We start from the raw sequence: 15,196 nt of genomic DNA, 5'->3' as shown, positions 1-15,196 counted from the left end.
TAAACTGCACATTTTGTTTGAACATTTATTTTCAGAACCTTTACCTTGAATCCCATTTAGTGCCAAAAATATGACTTCATATTTTCAAAGTGCTGTAAACATTTAACAGGCTGCTGGTAAAATGGAAATTCGGGTTCCTTTATGACTCCTCTGAGCTTTCCACACGCTGACCGTTGGGTGAACTCGCTCAGACATCCGTTTATGTCTTTCTTGAACGTTTGGTAGATCATTTGCTCGATGGTTCAAAAACAGAGCCGTTAAACAGTGAACAAAGATGAAGAAAACACGTTGTCTTCTGAAGCTCAAGACAGATTTTCTAAAATCATCTCACACAAATGTGTTCCTGTTTGTCATTTTTGTTGACTGTTTGAATCCTTATCACTGCAGGCTGGATGGTTGATTCTGTTCATTGAGTAGAAATGAGAGGAACTTGTTTTTAAATGACTATACTTTTTCTGTGTTTTTCCCTCCACCCTCACTGGATCAGCCGGTGGTGTATTCTGCATGATTTTGTAAAGTCTATGTTCTGCTAGCGGTTGCTTTTTGTTCAAGGCTGACCTCCACCGGATCTCCTCTTGGAATATAAGGAGAAAATAACTGTGTCTCATAATCATAGAGATTTTTGCAGGAATGCAGACAATAAACACTTAAGTCACATTAGATAAATAAAGAAAAATTAAAAACTTTTAATAATTATAATAAAAGCATGTGTCCTAATTAGACCTGATGGTCTCTGCATACGAAAATGTTTTTTGTTTCTTTCGTTTCACATTTCCACTTTTCTTTAAATAAAAAATAAAAGTGGCCTTGAAGAAAAATAGAAAAACAGAAAAAAAACACTCCGATCGTCTGTTTTTATTTAAATAAGCCATTCATGATTCATGTGAACATTAGACCATTTTTCATTCACATTAAGGTAGTAAAAATGTTTACAGCTAAAAAAATGGTTGATAAAAATGCAAACCCCAAAGGATCATGGGAAGTGACCTCTTTCCTGATTGTTTAATCATTCCTGCTGGTGACAGAGTAGTAATTAACTCTGTGGTTGTGCTCAAAGCTAGAATTCTTTGAAGGAACAATTTAAAACCATTATGATGCTGCAGCTCCTCAGTCTGCTGCCGTTACTTCTCAGAACTTGCCTGGACACAGATTTTGTACGGTTTTGGAGCCAAAGTTAGGCCGGCGCGATAGTCGAGCACAGGCTCCACCCCGGCGGGCATGGAAAAGCTGAAGTGCTGCATGAAGGAGGTGAAGAAGAGGAAAAGCTCCATCCTGGCCAGGTTCTCCCCCAGACACAACCTTTTTCCTGAGACAGAAGAAGTGAATCTTCAGTTTCTCCCATGTTTTGATGACCTTTTCCTAAACTCACAGACGTGCTGATCCGTGTTGTGACTGTTGCTGCTCACCAGCAGAAAAAGGGATAAACGCTCCTCGTTTCACAAACTTGCCGTCTTTGTTCAGAAAGTGTCCCGGGTTGAACGCGTGGGGCGTCTCCCATTCTTTCTCGTCAAACAGAACTGAAGTCAGGTTGGGAATGATCAGCACTCCCTGGAAAAATCAAGAGCTGTGGTCTTCATCCGGAAATGTTGGCGCTCCTTCTGCAAGTGAGAAGAATTACCTTTGGGATGGTAAAGCCTCCCAGCTGAACATCTTTGTTGGTGGCGTGTGGTAAAGACAGAGGAACGATGTTCCCAATCCTCTGGACCTCATGGATGACAGCATCTGTGTACGGTAGTTCTGCACGGTCCTCCATGCATGGGGGTCTGGACTTTCCAATCACTTTGTGTATCTCTGCTTGGACTTTTTCTGAGCAAAACAATCAAAGATAACAGTCAAAACAGCTGAGTTTACTTAAAAAAACCAAAACCTGTCATCTGTACGTTAACAAACTATAGATCTACACCTAAACTTCAGCATGTATTTTTGAGGGACCTTTTTTTTGTTTCATTGTTTTTAAAAATGTGTTCTATCTAACTATTCAGAAACTCCAGAGCCTTCACAGTTGGGATGCTTCTGTTCTGGCCTCTGAATATTCTCACCTTGGATCTCGGGATATTTGGCCATGTAAAGGAACGCCCAGCGCAGGGTGGTGGATGTGGTCTCGGAGCCGGCCACAAACAGATCCAAAACGCACATGATCAGGTTTTCCTCATCAAACGTGCTGCCTTCCTGCCCTTTGGTCTGGAAACGTACACAAGTCACTTAAAAAACAAATAACAGCAAATAAAACCGCACATCTGACTAACGGTAAAATATGTTTGCATCACAAAGAGGCTGGCTAATCTTTTTAACAACCAAACCAAGGAAAAATCTATTAAAGACCCACACCAATCGTCTTCTGATTTATTTTCAAAGCGTTCCCAGTGGTTTTTCATTTATGATTTTGCTGTTTTTATCCAAAATCCCCAAAACCTGTGTCTTTTTTTAGGACGCACTTTCTGCAGAGCGGCAGGAGTTCATTAGAAATTCACCTCTGCGTTGTGAGCGGGACAGTTGGCGCCGAGTAAACTTACTTCCATTTCCCATCATCCATGTGTTTACACACTTTCCACCTAGCTTACAGCCCCTCACACCCTTGACCTAATATTAGTGGTGCAACAAAATTGGCGAGCAACATAATCCATGCAGTTTAGATCCAGATTCCAGCTCAGACGAGGAAAACAAAGACGTTCGTGGATCTATTTGTCTGACAGTGGATGCATCAGAATGGAGCAGAGCAGGGAGCTTGTGGCCTGCTCACTGTATTTTCAGGATAAAACTACAATAACATAGTAAAGATACCAAAAAGACCATTTTCATCTGAGTAGGTCTTTGGAAAACACATTTCCTTTCTGTTTTTTTGTTTGGTTGAGCAGGCAGTTAAAGGGTTAACGGGGAGGATTGCTGTAAGTCAAAAGCGACAGTAGACACTGGAGAATCCAGACATGCCCCGTAACTAAATAACAGTTATGCTGTCAAATGTTTGTCTGTGTGTACAGAATATGTGCATTACAAAACGTGACGACTTCAAAAACCTGTGAGACTGCTGCAAATGCTTTCAGCAGACGGTCTGCACGGACGACAAAGACCAACTGTGAGCTGCTTGTCACCTTCTGGATCTCTGTCAGGTAGAAGTCGATGTAATCTCTTGCATCTGAGGGGTCCCAGCTCTTCTTGTGCTCCTTCAGCTCTTCTCCTATGAAGTCTTGCACTTCCCTCCAGATATGCTGGAGTGTCTTATGTGGACCCGGCAAACATCTCATGATCAGAGTGAAGGAGTTGTAGAGCTGCACAACGGAACATCAAGAAATTATTTAGAAATAGACTTATTGGACGATTGGTGAATTCGCATGACGTTGATGAATTGTGGTAAAAACAAAAGTTAATGATGGACGTTGATGCTGAAGAGATGCTTTTCATCACATACTATAGCAAATTGTCTCTCTTATACATCGTCTGGCGTTCAAAACCAAGAAGCCAAAATCCCATAGACATCTATAGAGAAATAAACAGCTGGTACTCAGTCATTCTATTGGTCAGAATAACCATTCTGGATCTGATACCTTCTTTATAATCCACATTTTTTCATGATAATTTTTCTGTAGTTCAAGTCAAGCTATAAACTGACCAATCATATGCCTCTATAAAATTCCCCAGAGTTCTAGATGCACTTCATCTCCCAGCAACCCCAGCACACACTTCCTGGATGCCACACACCTGATTCTCATTTGCAATCGTGCACAATCTACTTAACCCTGGTGCTATCCAACGCATTGGATTGGGAGTTGGGTCATCTAGACCCACTAAACAGTGCTCTGAACCTTTTTTCTTCAATGATTTGTGATCTTCACTGGTGTCCATGGATTACATGAAATCTTTCCACCTTTATCCACCTCTGTCATGGTAGGGAGAACACGTCAATGTAAGGGTGGGGTCATTTTGATCCCACAAGATAGTATAAGGGTTCAACTTTGTACTGAGGCTGTGTCCAAATTCCCACCCTAACCCCTAACTACTAAAAAACGACAGTACCGCACTGTGTAGGGCCCTGAATTTTAAAAGCAATTCAGACATTACGCTCACTACTTTTCTTTTTCTTCAAACGCCGAATATGACGTCATCGATTATGGATTCCAGTTGTGCTTACTGACCTCAATTCGACGTTCTGTGGTACACGGCGCTCAAAAATCTGTCAAAATGTTTGACTTTTGTAAACTACGAAGCCTCACTGCTTGATAGATTGTTGGAGCATTGTGGGTACTGTAGTCAGGAGCCTGGCGCATTGATACGTGCTTCAACCGTTTGTAAATCGCTTGGATAAAGTTTGACTTATATGACTGTTTTGTTTCGCTGGAGGTGCGAAATCCGAGAAAATATGTTAACCTTTAAAATGAAAGGCATTTTAGTTTTTCTTTAACCAGAGAGCCATAAAGGAGGGGTCAAAGGGCAATGTGGCCCCAGGTTGAGTTAAGAGGGTTAAAGGTCTGGTACCTGTGCCCAGATAGAAGCTTCAATCTGGAGCGCTCTGTCAAAGAGCAGCATCAGTTTTTTGAACTTCTTGTCGCCATAATTGAAGCGATGACCGAAGACCAGATGGCAGATGATGTTGGAGACGGTGTTGTTGATGATGAGGTGGGGGTCCAAAGGCTCGCCTCCAAAAGAAAAAAAGCACATTTTCTGTTAGTCTCTCATGAACGTCAAACCTGAACCACTTGCTGTAATGTTGAAACATCACCTTTAAAGCGTTTCAGCTCTTCTGCGCAGTGAGCAAACTCATTCAGGATGACGGGTTCCAGAGACTTCTTTCCAAATCCAAAGTATCTGAGGGTTGAAAGCGCGAAACGCCTCTGTTCCGTCCAGTTGGCGCCGTTGCTGAAAATCACTCCTGACCAGAAACAAAAAAACGATGAAAATAAGTTGTAATCAATTTACAACATGACTCAAGCACCACTTTTTAAGATACTCATTCTAATTAAAAAAAATAAAAAATATATATTTTGAACTTAAATAAAAAATTTGAAAAAGAAAACAACACCTTAAATTGTCCTGAAGTTGCACATTATTTCTTCTCACATACATTATCATATAGACAAGCAAAATTATTTTGATTCCAATTTAATACAGAAGAGTCTGTCCAGGAAAAAGCATTTCAGAATAAAGTACATTTTGTTTTATATCCATAATTTGTGTTTGTAAAAGAAGACAGGCTGTGTGTGGTGCTTGTGTCTCAAGACCCAAAGAATAGCACTAAACATGGATCGAATTCTGATCGGGTTCTGATTGACAGGTTTTGGACTTGGTGACTGATTTTGATCTACCGATGATGAAGGATCCACAATAATAAAAACCCAAAAATATATATTATTCCATTATTTTTTCCATTTTTTTATTTTAATAAAAATCAATAAGTGATCAACAGATTACATCAAAGAAATGTTCCAATCCCTGTTTTTCAAAATAAAGCTCACAGAACAAAGTCACCTTACCATGTTTTTCTACAGGAACTGCAGAAGCTCAGTTTACACACAGGTGCACTTTATTGAACTTTCACTGGTCTGAGTCAATCATTTATTCCATTCAGCTATAAAGCATCGTGGTTGGTCCCATGTGGTCAGTATTACCTTTTTGGTGGAGGAGATTTCAACACCTTTAGACAAGTCCTGATGTACCATTTTCTATTTTATCTTTACATTGTGTTCATTATTTCCTGCTTTTTAAAATCTAATTTCCTAACATGTAAGTTTAACCGGCTGAAACAAGTTTGTGTTTGCGTGTTTAGCTGCTCACCCAGCCCTTTAGCGATCTCATCCTGCAGAGGGAGGTGTGGGCGGTCTACAACACTGTCCCCCTTTGTTACCAGAGCTTCTTTCAAAGCTTTGTGTCCATTCAACACCACAGTCCACCGCTGACCAAACCGCAGGCTGTACAGATCTCCATATTCTGCTGCCAACTACAGAACATTTTCATCCAACATTTACAGAAAAGATGAACTGCCAAACAAATGACCTCTTTTTTTTTATTATTGGTACCTTTGAAAAGCTCTCATGGGGCCTGCCCACGTCCACGGTGAATATGTTTCCTAAAATTGGAAGACCTGGAGGTCCTGGAGGGAAGCTAAGAGGCCGGCGGTTTTTAATGTAATCCGCAGTGATAATGAAAACTGATAGGAAAAGCAGCAGACTTTTCAAATCCCACTCAAGCATCAGTCCGATTGTAGAGGAGAACAAATCCATGATTTTAAGCCACACAGACTGGTTTCCCCTGTGAACCAATTCTACAAGTTCCTGTAAACATACAATCATTACTAGTTCATCACTGCGGTGAAGTTAGTCTTAGGTTGGACAGACATTCGGCGCGGATCTCCAGTGAGGTCTCTTAGAGACGGTCAACAAATTAACAAGTGCATGAGATGGAGAAGATTTTAGATCAAACCCAAGACTAAATGCTTTGCAAAAATAAATAAATTACTACAAAACATTTCCTCATGTTGTTTAAATTATCGTATATATTTTGCAATGTTTTAATGAGAAAAGTTTTGCAATCATAGATGCTCAAAATCTAATGAGAAAAATGGTTTGAAGTAAAGATTCTGTTTTTTTTCTTTAACTAGCTTCCAAACCATGTGACCTTATGATTGCAAATATATGCCAAATTATGGCTCCAACGTACATCATACACACAAAAAAAATGTACATGATTTTTTTTATATAAAAAGAGCAATTTGCAAATAAAATCTGTTCAGTTTTTTCAATAACTCCCAAACTACGTGACCTAAAAACATGAAACCTATGCCAAATTGTTGTGCTGACATCCCAACATCAGACACACCACTTTGTTTTGTAATCAAATGTGTTAAATAATTTACATGAATTTTTACATTAACCCTCATGCTATCCTAGGAGCGTTAACATTGGGAGTGGGGTCATCTAGACCCACAAGACAATGCGCTTAACCTATTTTCTTCAATGATTTGTGATCTTCTCTGGTTTTCATGGATAACATGAAATCTTTCCACCTTTATCATGGTAGGATAACACGTCAATGGTCAGCTTGACCCTGTAGGATAGCACAAGGGTTAAAATTTCACAGGTTTGCATAAGAAATTTGGTCATTTTTTAAATAGCTCCCAAACCGCCAGACACAAAGAGATTAAACCTATGCCGAATTGTGGTACTGACCAACCCACATCAGACACACCACTTTGTTTTGTAATCAAATACGTTAAATCTTTTATATGAATTTTTACATTAAAATTCCACAGGTTTGCATATGAAATTTTGCCATTTTTTTCATAAGCTGCCAAACCGCCTCACCCAAAGAGAAGAAACCTATGCCGAATTGAGGTTCTGATATCTCTACATCAAACACACCACTTTCTTTTGCAATAGGTTTAATCTCTTTGGGTCATGTGGTTTGGGAGCTATTGAAAAAAAAACATAATTCACATGCAAACTTCTGGAATTTTTATATTAAAATTCACATGAATTTTTTGTGTGTATGATGTACGTTGGAGCGTTAATTTGGCATACATTTGCAATCATAAGGTCACATGGTTTGGAAGCTATTTAAAAATAAAACAAAATCTTTACTTCAAACCATTTTTCTCATTAGATTTTGAGCATCTATGATTGCAAAACTTTTCTCATTAAAACATTGTAAAATAAATATGATTATTTAAACACAACATGAAGAAATGTTTTGTAGTAATTTATTTATTTTTGCAAAGCATTTAGTCCTGGGTTTGATCTAAAATCTTCTCCATCTCATGCACTGTTTAATTTGTTGATGGTCCCTAAGAGACCTCACTGGAGATCCGCGCTGAATGTCTGTCGAATATCCAACCTAAAACTAACTTCACCGCAGTCAATCAATCATTTGCTGTGCCAAAGGTAATCTTCAGTTGTGTCACTAAGTAACCAGTAATGTTGCAATATGATCCCTATAAGCTAATCATTACAACTACCCGTTCAAATTGCTTTGGACATCAGCCCGTTGTTCTCAAATGTTTGTGGAAATTGAATGTTTACGCTTGTTAAATTATAATAGATCTACAAACTGCTGCTCCTTAGTCAGGAACATTTTCTGCCAGAATTTTGTTTAGATGGAGGGGGAAGTGGTTTATTTTCAAAATAAAACTTCCAAGTAGGATATTACAACTGGAACAGATCAACTTGGGGTAAATGTTAAGGGTTTTCCCAATGAGTTATATCGCTAGAGGAGACACGCCCGCTTGAGAAGCCTGGCCACCGGTGGCGGAGCGCGACGCCATCTTGGTGAGGTCGTCGGCCCCCACATGACAATGCTTTCTATTGCTTTTAGTGGCATCTAAGTAGCTTTTATATAATACATATATTTTTTATTCTATATATGATATATATAGATACATCATTTGTCGTTGTTTAATAAGAAAAACAGTCAGCCTTAAAAGCTCAAACTTTAATGAAAAATGCATAGTTGCAGGACTTCTTACAAATAAAAAGATTATTACAAAGAATTTTTAAAAATAATTTTTAAACATTTAGAAGTTTTAGGCCTCTTTGACATGTTATTGTTAGAAAAGCCCAACAATAAGTCAATAATAATAATAATAATAATAATAGTCAACAAAAAGTCCAAAAGTTAACAATAGATTTATCCTAAAAAACACAAAGAAAAACAATAAATTTACTGATTCATGTAAGTCACATGTGTCAAACTCAAGGCCCGGGGCCAAACGTTGCCCACCATGTCATTTTATGTGGCCCGCGAGAGCATAAAAGTTTTTAATTTCTTAAAATAAAACAGAAATTGGTGTGTATTTATTCATATCTAAGAGGAATCAGACTTGAAATATCAGATTGGGCAACTATACATTATGACTTCAACCCTGTCAATATAACCTGATTGAATCAAATTTAAAAGGATTTATGCTAGAATAACAAGCAAATATATGTTTTCTATGAAACTGTAATTGTCACTTTAAAAAGTTATAGTAAATAAATAATGAGTTATTTAACATTAAGGAGTAGTTACATTTATTTTTTATTTAGTCATATGTATAAGTTATTTCTGACCCTTTGAGGACAACCACTATGCTGATGTGGCCCTCAGTGAAAATGAGATTGACACCCCTGATGTAAGTGATCAATAGGTGTATCACGGATGGGATGGTTTCAAGCCAACAGTCTAGCCAGTCTTATCAAAATCTGTTTCCACAAAATTTTTTGAACATAGCCAGACTGTATTGCTAGTTTGTAACCACAGAGATCCATCTGGGTTAGCTCTTTGATAGCTAAGGCACACTTTTTCCTTAAGTCTGAATCCATTGGAAACCTGCAAAGAAAGTTCAGTAACTGAGTCAGAAATGTATAAATCTATATTACTATGATAGCTTAGTCCTAGTATACTGTATATAGGTTTAACTAAATAAAGTTTACATTTATGTCGACAGCAAATTATACGTACATCATGTAGCATGTTTTTATAATAGCCCTGGAGCATCATCATGCTTGTCAACATGTGTACTATTGAAGCCCCTGCAGCATTACAAGAAAAAAATGTACTTAAATCTCAAATGTTATGCCTTCCTCCTCCGTGGACTCATTTCTCCGATTTTGGCAGTTGAAGCCCGCAAAATGAACTGGCATTTTGCAAAAAGTGTGTGTACATGCATGCACTGCAGCAGTAACTTGACCTCACCAAGATGGCGGTGCTCTCCTCCCATTAGGAATCACGTGATGTCTCCTCAAGCGATATAACTCATTGGTTTTTCCTGTATATTATGCCGTTTTGTTTCTTTTGCTGATTGTATAATACGTTTGATACGTCTCACTAAATGTTTTCATCAAAAAAGGGCCAAATTTGGTGAACGAAGCATTATATTGTGAAAGTCTCCTACCCGGAAACTCTTCATCTTCTTTACCGGAACTTGCTAGCTTGCCATCTCTCGGCTTGTGTGACCTGTGGTGTCCTCCAACAGCCCAGCCACTGATAACCATAAAGAAAGACTGAAATAATGGTCTTTGAAGAGAAGATGATTATGAACGGAGAACCTGAAGACGTAAGCAGTTCCCGGAACTCTAAAACAAACCTTATGTTGGATTTCCTGCCATCATTTTAGCAGAGGCTAACAGTTTGGGCTAACAATGCTACATCATCACTTAGCTAGTCATTGAATATCATTGAGCCTCATATTTCTGTTCATAATCGTAACAGAACCGAGTCGATGCATTTAAGGGCTAAAGTCAGATTTCTATAATATTTGGATTTTACTGTTATGGACAGAAACGATTATGTTTGCTCGTCTCTCTGTTTCAGGAGGAAGAAGAGGAGGAAGAAGAGGAGGAAATGGTGGTATGTAGGTCCCCTTAGCAGAACGAAGGAAATTTTTTTAAAATATGGTAGATTTTAGTTGCATTTTCTGACATGATGCCTTGTCTGTTGTGGTTTCTTTTAATTATTAAAGACACAGTAGTGATGGAGAAACCAAAGCTTTCTGAACCAAAATAAATCAAATTGTATGGAAGTGGTTCAGGGTTGTGAAGCATTTCGACACACCAAAACTAGTGACATCTATTGACCAGACAACAAAATTGTATCAGAATGGAACAAAAAAAGACCAATGTGTCATGAAAGAGTCATTATGTGTGTTGAGTCATGTGTAGCAATAAAACTTTGATGATTTCCAATATCTGTTTCTTTCATAAATATTCATAATGTAGTTGTCAAATAGTGACATTTCATGTATAAAATATTGTAAAACAAACACTTTTTGTTTGCAAGATTAGTTTAAAAAATAAATTAGATCTGTTCAAATGCCACATTTCATGAACGAAATACCTCAGTGAAATCCTAGAGCCAAATTTCTTTTAAATAAATGTTCCCCTCGTTTATAAAGCAAGGTGACCACAGCAGCAATGTAAGCAAAGACTCCTCCACTCATATAGCGATGACGGGAATTCTGGCTCTTCCTATAGGGAACCGTCTCTTCTGGCTCGGCTCCACTTTCAGGTCCCAATCAGCTTTTCAGATTGTTTTTTTTGCTCCAAACAATTTATTATGAACAATAATATAAAATTATGCGGAAAATGGATTGTTAATGCTATAAGAAAAAGTGTTTTTCTTTATTTGTGCCTAATTTTATTATGCTTTTATTTATTAACTGCCTATAAATGTAAAAAAAATAGGTTATAAAATACAGAAAACTACAATCCTACTTACAACTATATACTTTTAAAAATCGTTTTCAGTATAAACACATTTAAAGTGAAACAACACTGCAACCGCCTCACAAAATATAAAATGAAAACGTGCAAACCAAAAAAAATGTATCACAATAAGAGTTGGCACTTCAAATAACCAAGTTGTCTCAGCTCTGAGGAGCTGATCTGGTTCCTCCAGTCAGTTATGATCTGCTGCGGTTCTAGGATTCTCTCAGTTCTCAGGTGCAGGTTGGACTTGGAGCCGGTTCTAGATGGAATTCTTTTCTTGCAGAATCTAGATTCTCAAAGGGGAAATGGTTCCAGATTTGGCTTCTTTTCCACATATTTTCTTGGCTTTCTCTTTCTGTGTTGATGTTGTTTCTTCTTGTTGCACCTGTCTGTCTTTCTGTGTCTGTCTCTCTTCCTCGTGCTCGGGTTCGTGTGCTGCTGCTGCTGCTGCTGCTGCTGCTGCTGCTGCTGCTGCTGCTGCTGCTGCTGCTGCGGCGAGTGTAGCGAGCGTAGCGCTTAAAGAGAGAGAGAAAAAATATCCGCGACCGACTTATCACTGCTCTCTTAACGCCACAAACACAGGATGAGTGATGTCTCTATAAGAACAAATGAACTGAACTTTTAAAACTGGTGCGAATGGGCGGCAGTCTGCAAAACGCGAGGGATGAAATGAAGCTTCAATGGAAAGTCACGGGATCAAATGCAATCTGAAGCAAGCGCTCCATATGCCAACAGTGACACTTCTAAAACCCTGGATCACCAGGGCGGTGAAGAAGGTTCTTAATAAATAAAAAAGAAGAGAGCATTCAACAAAAAGGATCAAGAGCAGATGAGAGAGGTGAAAAACATCACAGAAACATCAGGTGAGAAAAGGAACGGCAGAGACTTTGCATCAGGAAAGGTGCTGCAGCAGCTGAAGCCACAGGTGGAGGATGACCAGGATCCACACTCTATCGTACTTGGATGATGGAGGCTGTGCTGTGAGGATGCTTTTCTTTGACTTCTCCTGTGCCTTTAAGACTACACAACCTGATCTGCTGCAGGCAGGAGAAGCTCATCCAGATGGCTGTGGAGCCGTTCTTGGTGTCCTGAATCATGGACGACTTAACCAACAGGCTGCCATATGTCCACATGGGGGGAGCCCTCAGCTGCAGTGTCGGGGCAGAACTGCTTTGTTTCCCGCTCTGTTCATGCTGTACACGTCTGACCTCTGCTATGACACCTCGACCTGCCATATGCAGACGTTTTCAGACGATACAGCCGTTGTGGCCTGCATAAAAGAGGGAGAGGAAGAGGAGAACTGGGGCCTTTTGGAGGACTTTGTGGCCTGGAGCAGGAAGAATCGCTGTAGCTGAATGTCCAAAAGACCAGAGAAATCGTCCTGGAAGAAAGCCTCCAAGCCTCCTTTTTGTTATTTGTAAATTATTGTTTTTTCTGTTTTATAATGTAGCACTTTGAGATTCTTCTTTTAAATGTAAAGCACATTCTTTCTAAATAAAATGGGAGATGGTGTAGAGATGGTGCGGTCCTACACGTACCTGGGGGTCCTGTTGGATAACAAGCTGGACTGGACCACCAATACAGACCACCTTTGCAAGAAGAGTCAGTCCAGGCTGTACTTCCTCCTTGACCATCTGCTCCAAACTGCTGCACGTTTCATCAGTCTGTGGCGGCGAGGGCCCTCCCCTATGCGGCGGCGTGCCGGTGCAGCAGCAGTAAGAAGAGCATCTCAATCCATAAGGCCAGCTCCGTGGTTGGACTGAAACTGGCCCCCTTAGAGGACGTGGCGGAGCAGAGGACTTAGTTCAAGTTCAGGGTCATTGTGACCTCACAACCTCTGCATCATCGAGAGGAGGAGGAGCCTGTTCAGCAGCAGACGACTGTCCCAACGCTGATCCACAGACAGGCTGAGGACGTCTTTTGTTCCTCGAGCTATAAGACAAAACTGAGCATCAAAAGTTGAATTTAAATTTTTGATATTTTTATGGTTTTATTGTAGTAAATTCTAATTTCTGAATATTTTATGGATTTGAAATATTGATGGCTTTTATGGTTTTATTCTTTTTATTGTGTGTTGAATGTTAGCAGCTGGCTGCTTTTTCATTTCCTTCAGGATCAATAAAGCTGCTTCTTCTTCTTCTTCTTTTAATGCATCTTCCAAAGCTACACAAACTGCAAAACTACCTGAAATGCATTTAACACAAACTACAAAGAAACTCGTGTTCAGAAAAGGAGAAAACGGAACAAAATAAATTCTAATATTTACCTTCACCGAATCTCACCGGTAATTGGAAAAATAAAACCTACATTTTAGACTTTTAGGCTTTTCCTACAAACATGATTTACTTTACAGGTTTGTCTTCTGAACATCATTTTGAAAGCATTCTGTTGAGCATTCCAAGGTTTTACACCAACAACAGAGACGCACATTTGCCTGAAAGTGGTCCGAACAATTTAAATCTCCTGTGAAATGAAAACTTTTGCAAACCATCCAGGGTTTCTCAGTTTTTAAATATAAACATGCCTAGTACGTGTAGCAATTCTCTTAAGTCGGTAAACGTCAGTAAACCTGTCTCAAAGAATTTGTATCTTCTCAAAATTCAGCTTCAGCTTTAGTCAACTCACTCCTGGTTTAATTATATGGGTTTTATATGTGTGGGTATTAATATTACATCACACTTCTACACTGTGAACAAAGTAAGTTAATACAATCGAACAAAATAACATTCTCATCCAGAAACAAGAAAACTGTCTTCTTTGTTTGTTTTCTTTAACAATAAATGAGGTGTCTAAGACAAATGTTTCCCTCCAAACTCCAACAGAATGAATGATCGTCTATTACAAACTGGAAACGTGTGGTTTTGTTCTGTTCCAGGATCCCCTTGAAGCAGTGCGACAGAAGTGCGAGGCGTCGGAGCACTGCGTCCACGCTCAGGCGCGTCTGGAACAATGTGAAACCAGAGTGGGCTCCCGCTCTGCGACAGACGAGGATTGCACAGAGGAGCTGTTTGACTTCCTGCACGCCCGAGACCACTGCGTACGTTAAATGCTGACGACCAACACCCCATAATCATCAAACACGACTCTCAAGCATCAACGTTATGCTCTTAAAAAAACCTGTTAGAACAGCATACGCCATACAAAGACTAATCATTACGCAATCTTGCTGTACAACTGTTTAATTAAGCTTAAGGGTAAAGGCTTTGCATCTATAATTAATTTGCAACATCACAATCATCTAGCGCAGTGTTCACTGACTTTGGACCAGCACCGGTCCATGTTGGGGCCGTTGGTATCGGACCCCAGAGAAAACAAACCCAACCTGCATTTTTTCTGTTTTATTTCTAATTCTGAAGGAAGTTTTATTTTGAAAAACTACTGGATTCTCTCCGCCAGATACGATTCATTCTTGACGGAAAAGGCAAAAAAAAAATCGTCCAATCTTTGTATTTTCGTGAAAATTCTGTCATTAAACCGATTCGTGGCCAAAGGTTTGAGACCACTGATGTAGCACACAATATTACAATTTTTCTGATTAGTAAACTCATTAAGTAGCTAAAATTATAGAGTTAACTGCTACCCTGTTATGTAACAGCCTCAGGTTTGCTGAGTTAGTAAAATTGTTGCTTTGTGTTTTGCTGAAATGTATTTTTGTTGTCTCTCTGTAGGTGGCGCACAAACTGTTCCATTCTGTCAAATAAAGCCGTGCGACATCAGGACCAGGCGCTGCGAAAATGCTTCATAAACTGTACTGTCAGAAGAACTTGATATTCATTCGTCCATATGTGGATCTGATGTATGCTGTTGATTTGAAATGTATAACTTGTCTTCTCCTGTGAAGAGGTACTTAACAATGTACATACTTTCAAATAAATGTCATGGAATTGGCTCGAGGAACAACTATTGTCTTTTTTTTAGACATACATATGTGTATTTTTTTTCTCCTTAACGTCTTTTTTTATACGTACACATATATACCGGTATGTACATATATATATATTTATTTATTTATTTTTTTCCTCAACGTC

General features: G+C 39.1%; 2 protein-coding genes across 2 annotated transcripts; one reads left to right on the top strand and one right to left on the bottom strand.

Annotated features, from left to right (window-relative positions):
• Window positions 1-840: 840 nt before the first annotated feature.
• On the bottom strand, window positions 841-6,278 carry LOC101155419 (cytochrome P450 2J4). Its single transcript, XM_020702698.3, has 9 exons — window positions 6,009-6,278; window positions 5,767-5,929; window positions 4,715-4,864; window positions 4,471-4,631; window positions 3,090-3,266; window positions 2,040-2,181; window positions 1,619-1,806; window positions 1,407-1,548; window positions 841-1,306 (listed from the first exon to the last, which is right to left on the bottom strand). Exons 1-9 carry the CDS (start codon window positions 6,210-6,212, stop codon window positions 1,122-1,124), a joined length of 1,512 nt encoding a protein of 503 aa, XP_020558357.1. The 5' UTR covers window positions 6,213-6,278; the 3' UTR covers window positions 841-1,121.
• A 3,584-nt stretch (window positions 6,279-9,862) lies between these two features.
• Window positions 9,863-15,068, top strand: uqcrh (ubiquinol-cytochrome c reductase hinge protein). The gene is made up of 4 exons (XM_011474496.4): window positions 9,863-10,018; window positions 10,276-10,311; window positions 14,044-14,205; window positions 14,837-15,068. Exons 1-4 carry the CDS (start codon window positions 9,974-9,976, stop codon window positions 14,867-14,869), a joined length of 276 nt encoding a protein of 91 aa, XP_011472798.1. The 5' UTR covers window positions 9,863-9,973; the 3' UTR covers window positions 14,870-15,068.
• Window positions 15,069-15,196: the final 128 nt, after the last annotated feature.

Source organism: Oryzias latipes, chromosome 4 (assembly GCF_053564925.1).
Source record: "Oryzias latipes strain Hd-rR chromosome 4, Olatipes_Hd-rR_3.1".
Classification (NCBI taxonomy): domain Eukaryota; kingdom Metazoa; phylum Chordata; class Actinopteri; order Beloniformes; family Adrianichthyidae; genus Oryzias; species Oryzias latipes.
This window is presented reverse-complemented; position numbering and strand designations above follow the sequence as displayed.